We start from the raw sequence: 21414 nt of genomic DNA on the forward strand, positions 1-21414 counted from the left end.
TGTAAGTAGCTACATAATTATAATCAATTCTTCTACACACAAAGTTCCATACGAGGAAAAGTTTTAACATGGCGTTTGACCAATACAAGTTACGTATTTTTAAGTTAAAATTTGAATCCTTCACCTAGTATTTTTCACTGTGATATATTCTAGTAGTCCTAATCAGCGGTTAAGTCAGATAACTTGCTCTTTATAATTTTCCTGCTAATGAAGTAAAAATATATATAATAGAAAAGAAAATCGACTGGTATAACTCAGTTGTGGCGCTGCTGAATTTTAAATGTGAAATTAAGATGGATGACCTTCAATGAATATGAATAGAACGAAAATCTATAAAAAATAGTTGTTTTCTTATCTCTTATTCCTTTTAGAATATAGTATAGATTACCTTTGTGGCTTGGTAACACATGTGTACAATCAAGAATACCTGAGTGAGATTACCAGAGAAATAATGATATCTGTAGTTAAAACGAACAGGGTTAGGTTGGGCTGGAAACCTATAGTGGGGGAGGTTGTTAATATCAAAAAAATTATCAACGAAACAGCATATTTTATTTTTACAACCCACATTTTTCATGCTATTATTAAAATTAGAAAATACAATAAAACAATATAAAGCTCAAGTTTTTATTTATAACATTAAGTACATTAGTGATATAGTAAAATAAATAGATAAATCTAACATAAAATTCGAAATTAATTACGTAAAATGAAATGCATTTTGGTATAATCTATAGGCAGATGAAAAGTATCACAAAACATAGTTCACGAAACAATATCTACTAGGATTAACAATATTACAATACTCTCTCTCTCTTTTGTATACAGCAAGACAAAGATAGACATCACACATGCCCTGAAAATAATCTATGCCTAAATATACAAGGTAACATAAACAAGGAAATCTCACTTGGAAGAAAAAGATAAAAATACAGCTGTCTCCCTTGCACACGTTGATATAAAAACTTGTAAGACAGCGTAAATATTTTCAATGTTATAATCGCTTACATTACAGTGGATTCAAAGAGTCACGAAGACGCCTTTGAAAATATGGTCTCATATCCAATAAGGATACATTTAAGAGTCTGTAATGCACCATACATATCCTGGTGAATGTAAAACGAAGAAAATGATGGCGCGTTTCGTAAAATTACGTACGTAAACTCGCTAACGATACGCAACGCGCCTTTCGACTCAATATTAAATTCTGTCGCAATATTCGTCCTTGGAATGTGCTCATTAAAGTTATAACACAATAATTATTATATTAACTAGGCCAGTAAGTTAAGACACTATTGCAAAAGTCACGCCACACAAGCAAAACTAAAAAAAATATCACGTTATTATGACTTATTAAAAAAATATGGAGAAATCTAATATAAACATCATACCATATGCTTTCGATTCGGTAATCGGTAACCATTCACAATTAACTTTCGATATATATGTATTTCCAAAATATTTTTTATATATGATTACGGGTTAGAAATCATTTTAAAAATGTAATAAAAAAAAACGAAAATTTAACAAACGCAAAAACGATTGAAATTTCTCTATTTATTGTATTGGCTTATTTTATATACAGATACAATATGAATAAATCGTTGACTACAACCGAACCGACAATAACTTTATAAAAATTCATCAAAAATCATAATCAAAGGCGTAAAAGAATTGTGAACTACTTTAAAAACCTGAGTTTTGGTATATAAATAAAGAAATAATGTCACATCTAAAATTGCGTTAAACAAAAAAATATAGCTAACGTTATGAACTTAAAACTCTTAATAAATATAAATTTAACTAATTAAATAATAAAATTACATTAACGATTTTAAATGAAACCAATTATTTTATTTGTCTCATTCTATCATAGCGTAAACACACTTTGCAGAAGGAGACGAAAGTATAGTTTTAAAGTGTTGCATAATTAAGTTTGTATAAATAAGATTATTAACAGATTTCTAGAACTGCGTAAGTTTATTAAATTTTAAACTAGAGTAATGTTTATTAAATTTATTTTCAAACTCATTTCAATAATTTAATATGTGTTAATCAAATGATTCCAATTTTTTTAACCTAAGGATAAAATATTATATTTAAATCAATAGCATGATAATTAAACTCGCTGAATTTCAAAAAGCTTGACGTCCGTGTCGTACCAGATTGGTGGGTCAACATTTCTGAAAAAAAAAAAGAAAAAAATTTTCAACCAATTCTACTAAAACTTATGAAGTACTTTCGTCTCTTTCTGTCAAATTGTGTTTACGCTGTGATAGAAAGAGACAGAAGTACTTTGGTTGAAACCGATTTTTTAATTAATAAACTATGTACTGAAATATAAAAACTTATAGTAGAACGATTAAAACCAACGTCTAATACATATCAGTAAAAATGCCCTTGACATAAAAAACGACTGAACCGATTTTGATGACACTTTGAGTGCCTTAATTGGAATATATGGAACTAGGCGTGACTTTTGAATTACGAGAAATTTGGACAACCAAACACACACAAAATTTCATATGTGAAGAATACAGAAGTATTGTCAAATTTTAAAGCTTACTTATAACCTTTTTAAAATGGGTTAATACACAAGAATAAAGTAAAAAAATACCTGATATATATCACCCCCCACATATAAGTGCGGAACCATGCAGCTGTTCCAGCATTAGGCTGGTACTTCCGAATAAGAATCGGATGTGGTACCGGTAGGAGGCCCACCAACGTCCCATGCTGGAGGAAACGGAGGATTTCCGACTCATCAGTGAGACCCCTGTTAAAAAAATCTTGCTTAGAGGTTTTAATTCCCTGCTAGAATATAATTAGATTCTTTTTGAATAAATAGATTTTTGCTTTATGATGCAGTGATCACATCTCTACGCAATGCCATGGGATCAAGCCTCTCGCAAAGTAACTGGACGTCCATGATTCGAATCGCTCTTCGATCGGTCAAGTGGAAGGAGCTGGTACTGGAAAGCTCCCACCAAGAGATGACCTGGAATGAAGTACCGTCTCGCCTTTTTGAGCAAAGCCAGTATCTTGGAGGCTAATTAACCCATTCAAAAGACCGTTAAAATCCAGTATTCTGATGTTATCTGAGGTTTTGGAGAGCTTCTCCGAAACTGTATGTGCCAATTGTCTATGTGTAGAGAAATTTCGCTTGAAATAATCCGTATCGCATCATACGAAGCTACCTCCTTACTTGTCAATGCAGATCTTCTCCACCTGTGGGACCAGAACTTGCAGAAGTCTCATGATGGTCTGCAAGGGCAGCCTTCCTCGCCAACTGGATACCCACTCGCTGCTGGCCTTCCAGCCTTCTGGCTTATCGTTCAAGCGGAGGCTATCCCGCTACAAACATTTTTATATTAACAAACTATAACCAGAAATTTTAAATGTCGGTCTTCATCATCAGTTCCATCAGTCATTTCACACAAGACACAAAGATATTTTTAGACTATTTCAAAATAAAAAAAATATCATCTTTCATGGTTTTTATCTCATTTTTTATAATAAAAGAAAATCCTTACCTCCTTCAAAGTAACTTAAGGAAAGCCACTCGCAACGCTAGAAGTGTCGCAAGTGCGTAAGAAGCTTTTTTAATAATATTAATTTCCCAATATCCCCTCTTTTGTGGTGTGGAACCTTATTTTACATATATGTACATACTTACATTAAGAAATTTCCTAATATATAAATATAGAGTAAGAGGCCTAATAAAAACTGGTAGTATCTCTTCAGTGCGTTAAAATGCGCAGTTATTCACTATTAATAGATAAGTAATGTTTATAAGTGACTCACATGGGCAACAGTCCGCGTGACATCCTCCCTGTCAGATTCAGTGTCAGTCCGATCCTCTCCATCTCCGGACCTTCGAGGCAATAACTGCTCACGCGCAGGCGGATGCGCGGATTCACGCTCTGTCATTGTTGCTATCGCTAAATATTAAAATATTAAATTAATCTGTGATAGCAATCTATAATTCCATAAATGAAAACATCTTAAGTATAATATAAAAAATAAAATAAAACTTTCCACTGATACAAATACGTAAATAATTTTCCAAGTTATGCGTCGATTGACTCTCATCAATAAAGAGAACTGCTCGCATTTATAATTAATTCCAAACGCACAAATCAATCTTCTTGCGAACTTTCTGAGCTGCGGAAAATTGTCTTCACTCCATAATATTATAAACAAAGTCTTTTTAGGTTTTTTTTTCAAAGGTTTTTTTTAATAGATATAGTGATTCAATAGGAAGGTTTATATGTATAATAACAACCATTAAATAGTGGAGAAGTACTGTTATGTTTGAGGTTTCTAATGTGATGTCGTAAATAATTACATTTTTTCCGCTTATATTGCAAACGCAGGCTGAACCCTACGAGTTTTATCAAAATAATGTACTAAGTATTGTACACATTGAAAAGGTCTACAGAAAAGTCCGTGATGGTATATGTCTATCTCTTATGCATATCCCACATTTTTATATAACGTTCATAGATTTTCTGTAGTGTATTTAGTATCAGCATTGCACCCGTTCGAAGCCGGGGCGGGTCGCTAGTTTATACATAAAATATTTCGTAATCCTACAACTTATATATATGAAAAAAAAATCATTTATACTAATAACATAGTTAAAGATGGAATACATAATATATAAAAAAGGTTCAAACATTTGCGGATGGAAATATTGTTAACAAAGTAATACCTAATCATTGTTGGCGTGATTGTAAGGGTGTGTATACACACAGAACTAGGCACCTCGCTGTAATGACGTCATAGATGTACTTACTGCATAAAAAAATCAAGTAATCTTAAAGGCCCTTGGATACAACAAATATAAGTTTAGTTACTTTTTGTAATAAAATGACAGCGTAGTATTTAATTTACCGATCGTGCTGTTGTGCTGTGTAGTCATCGGCAAAGGAGACAAAAAAAAAGTACAAAAAACCCAAAAAAAAAATTTATAAATAAAAAAAAAACACAGCTATTATTAAAAAAAGTGGAAAATGTTTAAAATCTTTTCTGTCTGAGTTTTTTTTTTGGGTCGCCTACAAGAGATCGCAGGAGATGTTTGTTTACTTATAAAACCTCACCAGGTGTATCCGGTAAGGTGGGATTGAGGGTCCCAGGTTCAGCAGGCTGCGCCGGTCGAGAACCTTCCATCGCAGCCTCCACGACTGACTCTGCACTGCGGGATCTGAATGAAAAACGGTTACTTTTAGACAAATTGCATTTTTTTGTTTATTTTTGTTTGTTGGTGATGACGTCACAAATTCAAATTCAAAAATCATTTATTAATATAGGTAACATAATGTACACTTATGAACGTCAAAAAAAAGAAATATACAATAAATGCTTCAAATTTTACATTTAATGCCAGTTCTCAAATTAAGGACGTAGAACGGAAGAGAAGAACTGGCAATAAACTCTCCGCCACTCTTTAATACACAGTAATTATATATTTTTTAAACATTTTTAAATTTTTTATAAAAAAATATTATGTTTATTTACTATTATTTTTGAGAGCTTTGCTTTGTTTTACGGACAAGAGGTGGGGTGGGGGGTGGAAATTCATAAGTTTATATTGTGTTAATTATAATAAATGTAATTTTAAATAAATAATGAATACCTGGGTAGGGCTTTGTCTGTATCTTTGGCGTTGGCTGCGGCCAAAGACTTCGCGATGGAAGCGTGTTCGTGAGGTAAATTCGCTAAATTGTGGAAAACCGCCCTCTTGCGGATTATTGTGTACACTAAATTTGAATTTCCTAAAACCAATAGAAAATATTAAAGATGTTCGATTTCAATATACAATGAATGTCTGTGCTTCAGAATTCTGTATGTGTTTAGTGATAAAATAAATTTAGGCCATCTGTGCCTGGACCCGTGCCATCGACCTTTTTGTCTATGGTTGGGCAGTTTAAACTAAATATAAAGGCGAAAATAAAAGTTTAAAATAAAGGTTTTGGGGTTATACAATCAGTATTTGTGTAATTAAGGTAATAGATAAAAAAATATCGTTTGCATATATTATAAGAAACAATTTTTTCAAAATAGGGGCAAATGGGCAAGACCGCCCCAAACACAGTGCCAGAGAGCTCGCGAGTGCGTTGCCGGCCTTTAAGACTTGATACGCTGTTGAAGGTCCCTAAGTCGAATTGGTAGGAAAACTTACCATCAAACTGATACTGTATCATGTTATTAAACATTTCGAGTAAAAAGAATACAAGGTGGTGGTTCTGGGGTTGGGAGAAGAGAAACCATGGCGTGCTGAATGCTTCTAGGAGATGAAGGAGCTTCGTCGATGCCACCATCGACAGGGTTTTGAGGTATGGCGACACTGAAAGCATATTAATAAATTGTATAAGCCTTGACAAGAATTTATCATATTTTTTTGCGACTACCTACACCTATAAATTTTATTTTTAAATCTGTTAACAATAATAATAGCCTTTTATTTCAGATGCTTTTACACTCAAACATATTCATATTTCTATCATCATTTTTTTGCAAAGGCCTCCTCACAAATCGCCACTCTCTCACTTCATAAACACCTAATTCTCGTCTTCTTAAACATATTATTTACAAGCAGGCTACGTCATCGTCACGTGACGTAAAACATGTATTTTTATCTATTGATGAATCTTTTACTCCATAACAATTGCAAAAGTTTTTGTTTAGAGTTACGATAAACACCCTGTATGTATGGTTATATTTACATTAATAAATCTGTTAAGCAAATTAACTCACCATTAACAAGTATAGTCAAAAGACAGTCGAACAATGGCTGTAGCCTCTGGTGTCCCGTGGTCACCACCTTATGGAACACCACGACTAGGAGATCAGCGTGAGTGCCCGTGAACACCGGAATGTCCATAGGCACGGTCGCCGAGTAGGGCTTGTTCAAACGGACCCCGAAATTCCGTTCCCCGGATAAAAGGAGAAGTATGAATACTCCAATGTGCATGAGTCCTACGCGAGCTGAAAAAAAAATTAAATTGCCCATTCGTGTTCTATTGCTGATAGAATAATACACTTATGTCAACAGAAAAACATTTACTACCAGTAAGTCAGGGGCGTAGAGCGGGCAAGGAGAACTGGCAAGAAACTCTCCGCCACTCTTTTTAATCGCCAAGTTTGGAGTCATACAAATTGTTTGTAAAGTCGCAAGTCAAGATCGTAGGTCAATGGATCGTTGTATTTTTAACATTAGCCTATCAGTCAGTCAGTAATTAATAATTATTTGAGAAGTGGTAGTAAGGGGCCGTTCAAGTATTACGTAAGCAACATAGGAAGGGGAGGGGCGGGGGTTTCTTCGATTTTCTTATTTTGGTGATTACGTCAAGATCAATAATTATTTACTTAATTAAAGTAAATAATTGATTAATACGTTTATGTACAATTATTTTTGAGAGCTTTGTTTACTTTTTCTGAAAGTTCGGGGGGGAGGGGGGATAAATTGCAGTAAATCTTCTGCTAAATACTAGACTCCCCCGTATTTAAAAAAAAAATACGTTTATAAAAATCTCTTTTTTTTTAATAAAAAAGGGCAAACAGGCTCACTTGAAGTTAACTGATACCACCCATGGTACTCTCAATTCCAGAGGACTCGCGAGTGCGATACCGGCCTTTTAAGAAATTTTACGCTCTTTTCAGGGTAGCTCGTTCCAACATAAGAAATTACTTTAATATATAATGTAAAATGTATACATACATTGATCGGCGCGTGAGTCATTCAGATGGTATAGTATCGGTACCAGCACTTCCAGAACATCACTACTCTTCAACACGTAGTACATGAATTTCTGAAACAAACATATATGTTGAACTGCGGCAGGTTTAAACTAAACACCAGGTGAGCCTCCTGCCCGTTTGCCCCCTGATCTATAGAAAAAAAAACTAAATCTTAGAGTCAAAGGCATTAATTACCTTATTATAATCACACATCTTCCAGAACAGCACCAACAATTCCTGATGCAGTGCGACCTTTTTGCTAGAGTTCGGGAGATAGGTCTGTTGCAGAGGGTTATTGAGGAGACGAGTCACGCCACGGAGAACCAGGGAGAAGTCTTCATCGCGATGGATCCGGGATAGATAGTTGATGAACAGGTTGTCTGGTAGACTCTGAATAGATAATTTTTATCTGTAAAATCGCCTCCATGACTACGGAAAGCTTTTATACAGATTCGATTCCCGGCGAAAAAATAATCAACATTTTTTATAAAAATTGTAAGACCCAATTTGTTAGATTCGTGTCCCGTTGACCCGCTTGTTCAACCGCGAGGTTTTGAGTTTTTACCCCATAGACACAATATAAAATTAAAATGAAATAAATATAATACCCCAACATAGAACACAGTACTGTAGACTGATGTCTGATGCTGAGGTGCTGATTTGGCAATCGGCTTCTTGTCCTGACACACGCCGGAAATTTTTTCTGGGTCTAACGCAAGCCGGTATCCTCACGATGTTTTCCTTCAACTAATGTAAAAGGCCGGCAACGCACTCGCGAGCCCTCTGGCACTGAAAGTGTCCATGGGCGGCGGTATCACTTAACATCAGGTGAGCCTCCTGCCCGTTTGCCCCCTGTTCTATAAAAAAAAAAAATAGACAGAAAGTACATTGGTGCACCAGAATCAAGTCTACGACCTCAGAAATGAGAGACACTGAAGCTCGGCCAATGCTGTTCTCAACACAATATAATACATTCTTAAAATATTAATAATAAGTCTTCTTAGAGCAAAGCCTCACTGATAGCCGTACGTCTAAAATGAAAAAAAAAAGTCTTCGTTCAGGTTAAGGGCTCGCTGAATCTCCCCCTATGTTAGTCAGATTTATGGCCAATATTAAACTCACCTCTTCCGAATCTTCGCTGACGACATTGCTTGTATCATGGTCTAATGTTACGATTAAAACTTGCAAAGCAACCTAAAAAACATAAACAATATTTAGAATGTCCCAAAAATCTACATCAAGACGAAATCGCGATCATAACTACGTCCTGTATTCAAAAAAAATGTAAAGGATTTTTTTGCAATCTGTGCTGTTAATTAATATACAATTCGAACGTATTGAATAATATTCTGTGCAATGGCGGGAAGTATCAAAAAGATCGCCAAACAGGCATTTTACTAATGTGTATTATTCAAATAAAAATAACTTTACAATATTAAATGTACATATCAAAATGGCGAAGACTTGCATTAGACTATGTTCACTTATAAATTTCTATTTTATATATTTAAATTTACAAAAAAAAATACACAAGTTCTTATTGGTTTTAACATAAACAATAAAGCACCATTAACAGTATTTTCATTAGGATGAATTTTATGGAACTTTAATTTACAAGACATACCTCAACAAGTGGTTCGAGGGTGTCAGCAAACAACAAATGGTTGTATGGCACACCCAAACCAACAGGATCGTATGAGCAGACTGTGTTCAGTAACGATGTGAATAGAGGCAAGGCATGTCGGTTATCCGGACTCGTGAGGTAGCTGAAAATATTTTATCATATTTAAAAGCAATAATGATAAACAGGGTACATACTGGCAACGCACTTACGAGTCCTTTAATGTTTCCATGACAGTCGATATCACTTAAGGTGAATCGTCAAAAAAACTAAAGCTAAAATTAACATGTTGAACGATATTTCCATTAACGTTTGAACATAAATGTAAAGTCAAATCGAACTTTTGAAAAGGAAACCATAGTTTACCATACTACCATCCATAGTTCCAGCTACAACCTATAGACAAGTAGGTGATTCTATGCAATTGTTTACAGTACTCTGTGAGTGAATTACTAAAGTTCTATGGCACACAATGCATGTCATGTGTCACTTAGCAATTTTCTTTTGGATCTATAGACAATAGACATTATCTATCATCAATCGACATCATTATCAATCTATAAAACTAAAAGTCAACATATGCTTTTACAAAATGACTATATGACTTTATTCATTACCATGGTTAACATTATTAAAATGGAATGTCACTCACGCAATCCACTTATTATGATGAGTAGCTGCCTGTTGCGGGGGCCTATATATAGTCTCGCTAAAGCAAGTCAGCAATAACCGCAATAGTTCTGTTCTATTTGCCTCATGTTGAGCACAATGAGCCGGACTCCGGGCAAATCCAACTCCGCCAGCCCAAATATATTCACAGCTGTCTAGAGATGATAATTCTTCAGCCCGTTCCTAATTTAGTAAAATTTATTCATGTATTACTCTCATGCAATAGATGATTGAGGATAGAAAAGAGTTATCTCTTTAATTAATGTACTAATAATAATAAAAAAAGAGTTAACTAAATAATGAAAGCATAATACTCAATACCATGACAACATCTTCAATAATTTTAAACTACAAAGGCATTGTGAAATGAATGTTGATGCAATCTTGGTGGAAGTACTTTACATATTAGCAACAAGCCTATACAATTAGTATGAAATGCTTTTCCATATGACATTTTAATACTTACTGGGCCAGATCTCTTCGAACTAGTCACAGTGAAGTCAGGACAAAAGAGGAGATCCTGTAATAAATCAATAATTTTCTCATACATTGTAAAACATTTTGATCTATATAATCATAAAAAATCCCATGAACACTTTTAACTAGTTATTGGATCATGTAAATAAAATTACTGTGAATCACACTAGTATCCTAATGGATTTATGGTAAGGAGAATTTTACAAAGAGAACATTTTTTTTGGATAAATGATGGGTTTTCAGATAGTTGTTACAGTTTCAAAAACCCAATAGCCTTATTCAATATGTTTGGTTGTTCAAATCTATATTGTACATAAAACTTAATTGTAACAAAAATATACATCTTCCTATTTTATATTGATTGTTACTTACACACATAGCATTAATCAGTGACTGTGCAAGAGGCACTGACTCATTTTCAGTAGCAGCTGGGAGTGAAGACCAAAAGAAGCTATGCCATTCAGGTTCTTCTAGCATATATGGCAGTACACGAGTAAGAAGTCTAGCACAGTTCAGAGCTACAAATATTCAAATATATTAAAATCTGTTGTATCTCTGTAGGTAAATTATACTTAGCATTAAAAACACTATACATATTATAAATTACATTACATTTTACTTGGTAAAAAAACTGTGATACGCAAATTTTTTTTTAAACAATGATAGTTGCAATCCACTAATTACCAGTCTGTTGTTCTCGTTGTGTTCGACAGCTGTTGTCCACAATCTTAACCATTTTTTCCACGGCTTTGTATACAAGGGTGGCAAGATTATTAGGAGATTCCTCGCGAAGGGCTCGGATCTCTGCTCCCGGTACCAAAGCAAAAACATCTTGCACATTGGTTACAGTTTCCGACCAAAACTGATCCCAGAAGTTATCATCTGCTGCGTCAATAGGCTAGAATAATAATTAAAATCGATATATAGAAACCTCTACATTCTAACACGCAAGATACATTTGTTTATCGTGTGTTTTTACTTGGTTTTTTGATGTTAGTTGCACTACCGCTTTTCGGAAATTGAGTTTCGTGTCAGCATTACCCATTTTCTACATAAATTTCCTATTTTCTGTATGATTATCAACTTGAGAACATTTTCCACCTACGTCTACACAAAACAAATCAAATTGGAATTTTAAAATTAAAAAATATAAACTTCAAACTGACGCTATTGACAGATTCTGTTCGACAATGACTGCAGGTTTCTATTTTCTATATAATCGTTTCAACAGAAAATGTTTAATTTACGTAGCTTACGAAGATACAGCTATATCCTATGATTCTAATTTTTCTGCTATATCCTATGGCTGGCTGCTATTGACAATTTTGTTGCACTTAATTCTCTTGTCTGTTATAAAATATTGAGCCCGAAAATGGCTGCAGCAAGTCTTATTCGAAGTGCTTTTAGTGGATTGTTGCGGAAATCCACCACAATTAAAACTCCGGTCGTGTGCCGGCTGTCCACTGTAGCTTTGCAACAAAAATATCACACGGTGAAAACTATCGCAAAACTATACAATACTTCTGACTTACAGAATGGGGTAAGTTCCTCATCCTTTGTTCAAGGCATTATTATTAATTTGATACAGTTAAATGATACTCTTATAGTGTAAGACGCTTAGATTTGTTATGAGGTACTGAAACAGCTCAAAAAATTACTGTGGATTTATAACCTCATTTCAATTATTGCATAACTTGTGCCTATAGAACTCCTGAAATGTTTAGGTATCACGTTCCCGTCAATATGCCACAGGGCCCGTGCGTAAGGTCACACCTCAGGACATAGCAGACCGAGTGATGAAAGTGTGCAAGGCTTACGACAAACTAACTAGTGTGCAGGTATCTATTTACATTTTTTTCCACTTTGTTTCAGAAGCCGCAATTCGCGCGCAACTACAGCCATGGCCCTCCACTAACCATTGATCTTATTAAAAGTAGAGTGCTTCTTGTTCTACAACTGTTTGATAAAGTTAATCCTGAGAAGGTAGATACCCCTGAGTTTTCATTGTGCCTGCATTCTGTATACTAAATCAATATTAATTTAATAATGAGGCCTAGCTGACTGTCACACAACAAAATTTAATATTCATAATTATACGTTTTATAACATATTTTTCTCTTTTAGCTTTCCTTGGAATCACATTTCATTCAAGACCTGGGTCTTGATTCACTAGACCATGTAGAAGTTATTATGGCAATGGAAGATGAATTTGGCTTCGAAATCCCTGATGGAGACGCAGAGAGACTCCTAAGACCTAAAGACATAGTTCAATATATTTGTGATAAAGAAGACATATTTGAATAAGTTTTTAGATCTTAAAATTTTGATTTGATCTACAATTCAGCATAGTACCTAGATTTGTTTTAATTTGAAAAAACAAGCACTGAATGTCTGAACATCAAAAGATGTAAAAATGTAAATTGTTTATATTTCATTATATGCCTGTTAGAGTAGATCATTGGCCTTTTTATTTATAAATAATTTTAGTAACCTGCCACATAAGTACATTTATTTCATCATAAAAATATGTGTCCATTAATAATTTTGGAGATTTAAACTCATTTTGTCACACTACATATTTTCTCAATTTTATTAAGAAGCTAGATGTGTTGTTGTGTATTAGATACAGTTTCTACTCAGGAAGAATAACACAGATTTGGCAGGGTCCGATAAACAATAAAGCCAATTTATGTTTGTAACGAGAATCAAAGCACCCAATCCTTAGAGTAAATGTTGTATGCATATTGCATAGTGCATTACCAAAAATCACTAAGAATGGCTTTTACAGAAGAAATTAACTGGCTTTAGGATTCGCAATTGGTAAAATAATGACATTATTGTATTAGTTATTTCTTTTATTTTACAACTTTACTCATAAACTGACAGTAAACAACTTCATTAAAAAAGAAACTTTTAAGCATATGAAAACATTTATGTATAGAGTAAGCTCGCTTCGCCACTCTTCATACAATAACTAAATAACAAAATCTATACAAGTACAATCTATACAAATTATTTACATGACTGCAATCAGCCTCATTCATAAATACTGAATCTTTCAAACTAAATAAACATTCTGATACTAAAACATACAAAATAAATTATCCATTTAAATAAATGATATAGGATATTTTTAGTTTTAGATGTTAATGGAATGCTTCAGGATGTAAAATGGCCAAATACTCAAAAAGTCTGATAGGAATTGGACATATCTACATAACATGGGACGCAAAAAAAATTTGTTAGTGCTTTTACTAGCAATCCTATATTGTTTTGTTCTGTTACCATAATTTTATGAAGTAAAAATAACCTGGGGAATTTTAAAATGTTGTTACAGCAGATATGTCAGAGATCAAAATGTGTAGCTCACACTCATAGTCTACACAATCATTAATTGTTTTAGTGAATTAGACTTTGTACTTGTTAAAGTATGAGGCAAATGATTGGTAAATCATAATTCTTTTATAAAAATTACTATTTAACATGTAATGAAATGTATTTTGAAGTAATACTTTGTAGTAGATAGTTTCAGCATTATAGTAGTAGTTTAGCAATTTAATAAATTACATTTGACATCTGTCAGGTTAAGCTTTAGTGAAGTAAACCGCTTAATACATTAATTAATTTAAATCAATCAATACAGAATTTTATCATATTTGAATAAAATTCAGTAATGAAATGTCTAATGTCATTTCTTATTATCAAATTGTAAATCTTAGATACAAAAGACAAGTATGTAAAGTTAAAAAAATGTCAATAATGATGAAATATTCCTTCACATGTTATTATTATATGATTATATATATTATATGATTCCATTTGAATTCTACTTTTGAATGATAGACATAGATAAAAAGGATTCCCTGTAACTTTGAAACAATGTTCAGTTCTCTTTAGAGTTAATGGTACTAGTAATTTTTTACGTTTTTATTTTAATTGTAATTTTACATTTTTAACAAATTGTTAATATGTACAGCATAAAATAAGCAATTGTACAGTACGAAATTCCAATTTGTATTACAAAAAATATATAATGCCCAACCCAACAGTTGCCTTGTTGAATGAATTTTGATGAGGTGTCAAATGTATTCTATTTTTTGTTTTACCAGTCAATTGCATCACACTACTTCAAGAATGAAATGGGATGAAACATCTAAAACACAATTGTCCTAGTCTTTAGAGTTTAGCCCAATCTAGTTTGCAGATAATGCTATCTCAGCTTGCTAGATCGGACTCTACCAGCAGATCTAAGTTTTCGAGTTGCATTTGGGTCAACCCTTGCCACTCTTACTACAGGCAGCCAATCACACAAGCCCTGTAATGCACGCGTTTTCCTCTTAATTTCTACTTTCTCCTCACTGTCTGATGATGTTCTTTTTTCAGAACTTGGTGACAGACTATCTTTATTTTCATGTATACTTTTGTCATTTTCTAATACACTGTTATCATTAGACGTATTATCAATATCCATAGGACATGGTAACTCAAGCTCGTCTATCTTAGTTTCCTTTACATTTTCTTCACTTTCAGACTTATCTTCATCAGCTTCGCTAAGAGTTTCGAGGTCTGCTGAGGAACAGTCCAATCTGTCAACTTTGTCATCTATGCTGCTATTTCTAGAGGATTTCTTTTTATTTTTCTTAGAAGGCCAGCCAGTTCTATTCTTTTTCTTAAATTTGCCTCGTCTTTCTCTGGTTTTAACTGTATCTTGTTTTATTTCATTACTAATAAGATCACATTTTTCACATTCAGATACTAAACTAGAGAAGTCTGGAATTTCTTTTGATGTAATCACAGAAATGTCATTCTCCATTACATCTTCAGAGACATCATAGTCAGATTCATCTTCAAAAACCTCAGATAAAAATTGTTGCAGTCTTTCAGAAGTTTCTTGTGTTTCTGTAAGAACTGGTTCAGGTTTAGAGAGTGTTTCACTTAATGTTTCTTCAGAAGCTGTAGATTTGGCATCATCTACATGTTTGCGGCGTTGTAACAAGCCAGCAGAGCCTAAAATTGCTAACGTTGAAGCATGTTCTCTAGGTGATTTCCGTGGATGGTTCTCCATAGCCAATATAGCTGCAGTTCGTTTCCTCATTCTTTGCTTCTTCATACCTCTAGTCCCATAAGCACGCGAGGGTCCCGGTTTTTCTTTTCCTTCTCTTTTTACCAAGTCACTCAAGGGACAGCAATTTGGTTTAAGTGGTGGTAACTGACCAATTTCATAGGGTAACTTTGGCGATTTTGAATAAAGAGCTGCAAAAAACAAATAAAATTAATATTTGTTTAGGAATGGAAATGGAAATAATATCTTAAAGGAAATATAAGTTCTTTTAAAACCAAACAACACAAACTAAGCATTATTTGATTTAAATTAATACATAATTAAATTTTTCCCTTTGTTATTATGACTATAGTTTATTTTAAAATGAAGATTGAATGTAAAGCCACCATTAATATTATAAGAATCTAATCTATTGAGTAGTCTAAAAACCTCTCAGAATGGAATAATAATAATTCTTTACTAGTTATTTGAAACTTATAATTACCAAAAAACTGAGGAACATTCTTAGCAACAACCTTGTCTTGATCTTGCCGCTTAAATGTACTAAACCATGGCTCACTGTGGGGTACAGATTCAAAAGCAAACTCCAGTTGTTCCACTGCTGGGGTATATTTTAATCTTCCATCTTCCCATTTCATACACCTCTGTACTGGTTCCTCTCGTAAAGGACTTACTTCTGGCTCAACATTCGGCTCAGGTTGTGGAGGTGGTTCTGGTTCTACTGGAGTTTCTATTTTAATTGGTGGTGGATCTGGTTCCTGTGGTTCTGGTGGTTTACTAGGTGGCTGTCGCACATATTTCCGTCTCCCTCGTTTGACAACTGGAGGCACACGTCGTTTTTTTCTATTATCCTCAAGCCATATATCTTCCTCTGAAGATTCTTCCTTTAAAGCCACAGGTCTTGCTAATCTCTGCCTCTCAGGCGGTGGTTGTTGGGGCGAGGTCTTTTTCCTAGTCTTTACTGGAACAACAGGTTCTTCATCCGATGATGTTGAACTACTTGAACTGGCTCTTTTAGGAAACATAAACTGTTCAGCTTCGTCACTTAGTACAGACAATTCAGACCGGCGCACTTTTCTAATTTTTACCACCAATGGCTTTGTTCCATTGCAGGGTGGTAGTTCTTTTTTCTTTGTAAAACCTCCACTTGATCTTAACTTAGTGCTTACTCCAACAACTTTATAGTACTGACGATCTTCAGATTGTGTGGATTCACTAGCTTTCTTACTACATCTTGTGTTACGTTTCTTTTCTTCCTCAATTCCACCATTACGTTTTGGGCTTACATTACCATTGACTGGTTCTGGTGACTGTGACCTTTTTGAACGCCTATTCTTTGGTTCTGAATCACCATTACATAATTTTCTCAGAGATCTTCTTTCACCATTTACTGGTGTTGCTTTGTCTAGAAAAGTATTGACATCAGCTCCTGATGTAATAAGTGAGTCTAAAGATAAGAAGTTAGCATGATCTCTCACAAATGCCAAGTGATGTGGAGATCTTCTATGTAGTGTAGCATCAGCATAGTCTACATTACACATTTCACAATAGCCACCCTTTTCTTCTTTTATTTCTCTTTCCTTAATACGAGGTCTGCTTTTTCTTGTCATCCTGAAACATTTAAATTATAGATAATGAAAGTAGAACCATATAATATCGTTGATAATAGTGATTAAATAAAATAAGATATCAAATTGCTTTACATACTTTGAACCAATATTGTTGTTGGTGGGAATTTCGACAATATTTTCAGGCAACTTTTTCTTTTCCTTTACAGGATCTGGTTCTAATGAGATTTGAGGCCACTCATCGAATTCCTTGTATACAGGTCTGTACAAACTGGAAAGAAAAACGAAATCATTTTAATTACATTATTCACAATAAAAAGTTTAAATATATAATAGTGGTCCATACTTGTCCAAAAATTCAATCTTGATAAAATGTTTACTGAAGTAGTTGATGTGTGCTTTACGTTGAGTGAAGAATGTATCATAAAGTTTATCCAATAGATTTATAGCCTGAAAGATGATAAATATATTGTAAGGATATATAAATAATATAAAGCTATGTTATCATCCCTTACCCAAACACAATTCACAAATGAATCGGTACCTAGCAAGATATAAGATTATTCTTAGTAAAACACATTCCATTAAAAGATACTATCTTGGAACAACTCTGGGTAAGTAATGATAACCACTATCAATAATAAGAAGTTGCTAGAAAATAAGAGTAACATATCACATGCAATATTAAGTGAATTTTTGTAAGATATAATAGCATGCATATTGAGAAAGAAACCTTCCTAGTCGTTACTATAGAATACTATTCAACCTACATATTGTCAATAAAAACCTTAACAGAATATGACAGAACAAACAATACATATACAAGAACTTATTTTGAAGATAGTCTTTAAGTGATAGTAGTTAATCAGTTAAGTAGGAGATCAGAAAAACAGACCTTATATACTTTATGGATGTATAATATTGCCACAAAGCTAATACATTACATATTTACCTTCTGCACTGTTAGTTCTATGTAGTTATGGTTCACTGGTTTAGGTGGCGAATGTGCACGCAGTCTCTCAAGCATCGCATCTACGCGAGCACGGCCCTCACGCCGCGGCCATCTCGATGCGGCAGTGCTTGGTTTATGGTCCAATATTACGTGTGTCACCCGAGGAGTCAGAAATACTTCCTGATGCTGCATTAACAAAGGAGTAGTTAGGTTATTTAGATTTTATTGTCAGTAACAGTACAGTACATATTGTGATCACACTGTAGTGTGCCAAAGAAAGTTATCCCATGAGCAGCAGCAATGAGCCTCCTATGCATTTACCAACCGTTCTATATAAAGAAAGTAATAGAATGTCACTAAACAATATGTACATTAATCATACATTATATTTTTAAGCCTATAACAAAAAATACTAATTCTGTTAATATTGTAATTTTAAATTTATCTGTATTATAAATTCACATTATTTTTATAATTAGTTTCATAGTGGTAATTTTTTTTATTATGGTATAAGTTTAATATTATTTGGTATTCTGGATACAATCAGAATATCAATTTGCTTAGTTGTATATTTTATGTAGGTAGGTAAAATGACAGGTTGCAAAAATTTAAGCTTATATAGCTGACGCCGGTTTCTCACAAGGGGACCTCATCAAAACAATAAGCAAATTACGTGTCGTGGACTCGTGGCGCTTAAGTGGCCGATTATTTCTAAGCCATACTAGTCCGCACGCACTCTTAGGAGTTTTCCTTGAAATGCAAAGCGAATTTGACGCCAAAGCAAAGCTATGTGAAATGAGAATCGCGCCAAACGTCCCGCGCAAAAAATAACAAAATTACTTTGCCACGCCAATCTCATCCTTGCTATAACATTATAAGAACTAAATCGTCTTGAAGTGATAAAGTAATATCAACTGTCAAAAATTAAGTATACACACGCGTTAGCCAAAGAAAACTACATTTCAAACAGCTTTTATATGAATATGTTGCAAAGTAGCTCGGCATGAACGAGCGCGACGCGCGGCCTCGGCCCGTTGCATTTCTACAACAGCCGCTTTAACGCGTCCATACAAAAGATGACCTAAAATCGAACGCAAGGTACGCGCGTAACTAGCCGCTAAAACACCTCTATTTACAAGTAATTTCTGACCAGATCTAATAGATATAATACATAAAACGGTATGTGCAATTAATTGAGGTGGTATATACTCACACAAAAGTCGCCCGCGAGTCCCCCGCGCTCCGCTTATCACAAAAATAAGTAACTATATACCAATCACTGAGACAGGACACTTCGTCACAGCTTGAATTACATAAATTTACAATACACAAATGAAACATTCACCACACTAAATGTTTTCAACATTCCTTGTTGTATCAATTCATGTTATAAATACTTTTAAGATTTATTTATCTTCATTTTGGTAGTAGAAACGAAAAAGTAATAACAAACACAAATCTGTCATACAAGATGGAGATTATTTGCTATAGTTTCCATTTAGATCGCTAGAGGCGCTGCCGTACTGGTACGCTTTGGAAAGGGAAACGCATTCTATTGGCTTATTTATAAATACGTTCCGATACACGAATAACACATTATTAAATATACGACTGCTTTTTTGAAAATGATACTTTGCATTCAATTTTTGCTTGGCAAGAATTTGTTCGATGATATAAATAGCAATTAATTATATATAAATAAAATGAGCTTGTATAAATATATAGTTAACAACATTAAAAGCAACGAAATTATTAAGCAACATTTTATAAAAGAAACGTTTTTAAAGAAACCAACTTATATATAGCAGAGATCACTTGTTATATAGAAACAAATAACGACGTTCCTACTTATTCGTATAGTACTTAGTAGTAAATGTCTACATATAACCAAATTCAATAGATTCACAATACTTCGTTGGAAATTTTAAAAACGAGTTAAAGTATATTGTTATGGCGCGAAAAAAAACATTTCACTATTACTTACTAAACCCATATCCTGTAATCTGCGGGAGAGTGATCGACACATAGCGGATTCTTGTATATCCAGATAAAAACAGAAGTTATTTCTAACTGTAACAATAATATAACCATTTAATTATGTTTTCTGACGGATTATGTCACGATCAGGACGACTTTACGCACTTTTGTTATACTTTTCTTGAAGCAGCGCCGTCGAAACCATCCTGTTATTGTATAATAATTTTGCACTTAACAAATACGTTGACTACTACTAGGTTGCCAAATTTACGATATTCTCCACTTCTAAGACATATTTAATTTTCTATGGGATTGTAAATTAATTTGAACAGAATATTAAGTGAGATTTAAATCACATTTATTTCAATTTGACCCTTGTTTCTACGACCCCTGAAAATTGATATCTCAGTAATCAGTTTGAAACGTCAGTGCCAGCTGTTGAGTTATAAATTCTGACAGATACTTAATGATCTACGACAGACAATCAATAAGAAAATCGATATCTTTTTTTTAATAAATGATTACAATACCTTTTTTATTATTATAATTATTTATACTTTTTTTAATTTAATACTATTGGCGTGCGTTATTTTAAATTAAAGATGTTAAAACTGATTTTTTAATTGGATGATAACAGATTATTAATACATATTATAAAAATCGGAACAACGAATAAAATAGAAGATTTTAAGCATTAAAAAAAGGCATGTTGTATATATATTAGATAGTCGTAGATAGATTCTAGTCAGTAACTGTAAACAATAAAAAACAAAACCTTTCAGCTACCTATATAACAGTTTATGATACGTTATTGAACCCCGATTCAACGAGATTATACATACGCGGACTATTGATTACTTGTTCAATGCTAGGCTATATACTTACTAAAGGTAGGCTTGCGGACTGCTGACGCACAAATTGCTCATACCTAAAATGATAACAAATGTATCGTTTATCCACCAATGAATTTAAATGACCTATATTTGCGAAATATAAAATTTGGGTCAATCTATAAGCGGTTGAATAATCTATACTCAATACATTTCATAGACTTAATTGGTTTGAGTTGAAAGATTTAAATTTTAAACAAAATTTAAGTGTTTGAAAATAACTCGCCGATAACTTTAATAGTGGGACCACTTTTAAGTAAACTTGAAGAACGATATATTTGAACTTATATTTCTTTGGGCGCGATGAAGAAAAATGATGACAGTAAATTTTTACAATACGCGCGCATACCATCACCTAAATTCAACATCGTAAAGTTAGATCTATGTAGCATGGAAATCGATAACTATGTTCAAGTTGTATATTCTAGTATTTTTATATTTGGAACACGTTTTCT

The 21414-nt window shown here is 33.5% G+C and overlaps 3 protein-coding genes across 5 annotated transcripts; 1 reads left to right on the plus strand and 2 right to left on the minus strand.

Annotated features, from left to right (window-relative positions):
* Window positions 1-613: 613 nt before the first annotated feature.
* Window positions 614-11652, minus strand: LOC110997155 (protein HID1). Its single transcript, XM_022265174.2, has 17 exons — window positions 11490-11652; window positions 11195-11408; window positions 10883-11028; window positions 10500-10553; window positions 10017-10216; window positions 9368-9509; window positions 8866-8937; window positions 7939-8133; window positions 7724-7814; window positions 6760-6990; window positions 6185-6349; window positions 5639-5777; window positions 5103-5206; window positions 3805-3941; window positions 3206-3354; window positions 2618-2776; window positions 614-2183 (listed from the first exon to the last, which is right to left on the minus strand). The coding sequence occupies exons 1-17, from the start codon at window positions 11553-11555 to the stop codon at window positions 2120-2122; spliced, it is 2328 nt and encodes a 775-aa protein (XP_022120866.2). The 5' UTR covers window positions 11556-11652; the 3' UTR covers window positions 614-2119.
* A 168-nt stretch (window positions 11653-11820) lies between these two features.
* Window positions 11821-12968, plus strand: LOC110997139 (acyl carrier protein, mitochondrial). 2 transcript variants are annotated; one of them, XM_022265145.2, is made up of 3 exons: window positions 11821-12050; window positions 12383-12493; window positions 12635-12968. In XM_022265145.2, the coding sequence occupies exons 1-3, from the start codon at window positions 11883-11885 to the stop codon at window positions 12812-12814; spliced, it is 459 nt and encodes a 152-aa protein (XP_022120837.1). In that variant the 5' UTR covers window positions 11821-11882; the 3' UTR covers window positions 12815-12968. The 2 variants fall into 2 exon arrangements, with proteins under 2 accessions (XP_022120837.1, XP_022120836.1); XM_022265144.2 differs by lacking the exon at window positions 12383-12493 and adding an exon at window positions 12235-12348 and having other exon boundaries at window positions 11824-12050.
* A 260-nt stretch (window positions 12969-13228) lies between these two features.
* Window positions 13229-20479, minus strand: LOC110997138 (protein chiffon). 2 transcript variants are annotated; one of them, XM_022265140.2, is made up of 7 exons: window positions 20235-20479; window positions 20077-20162; window positions 18093-18278; window positions 17487-17590; window positions 17280-17411; window positions 16057-17183; window positions 13229-15763 (listed from the first exon to the last, which is right to left on the minus strand). In XM_022265140.2, exons 1-7 carry the CDS (start codon window positions 20272-20274, stop codon window positions 14721-14723), a joined length of 2718 nt encoding a protein of 905 aa, XP_022120832.2. In that variant the 5' UTR covers window positions 20275-20479; the 3' UTR covers window positions 13229-14720. The 2 variants fall into 2 exon arrangements, with proteins under 2 accessions (XP_022120832.2, XP_022120835.2); XM_022265143.2 differs by lacking the exons at window positions 20077-20162; window positions 20235-20479 and adding an exon at window positions 19306-19732 and having other exon boundaries at window positions 13234-15763.
* Between the last annotated feature and the right edge of the window lie 935 nt (window positions 20480-21414).

The sequence above is a fragment of the Pieris rapae genome, chromosome 4 (assembly GCF_905147795.1).
Source record: "Pieris rapae chromosome 4, ilPieRapa1.1, whole genome shotgun sequence".
NCBI classification, from domain to species: Eukaryota; Metazoa; Arthropoda; class Insecta; order Lepidoptera; family Pieridae; genus Pieris; species Pieris rapae.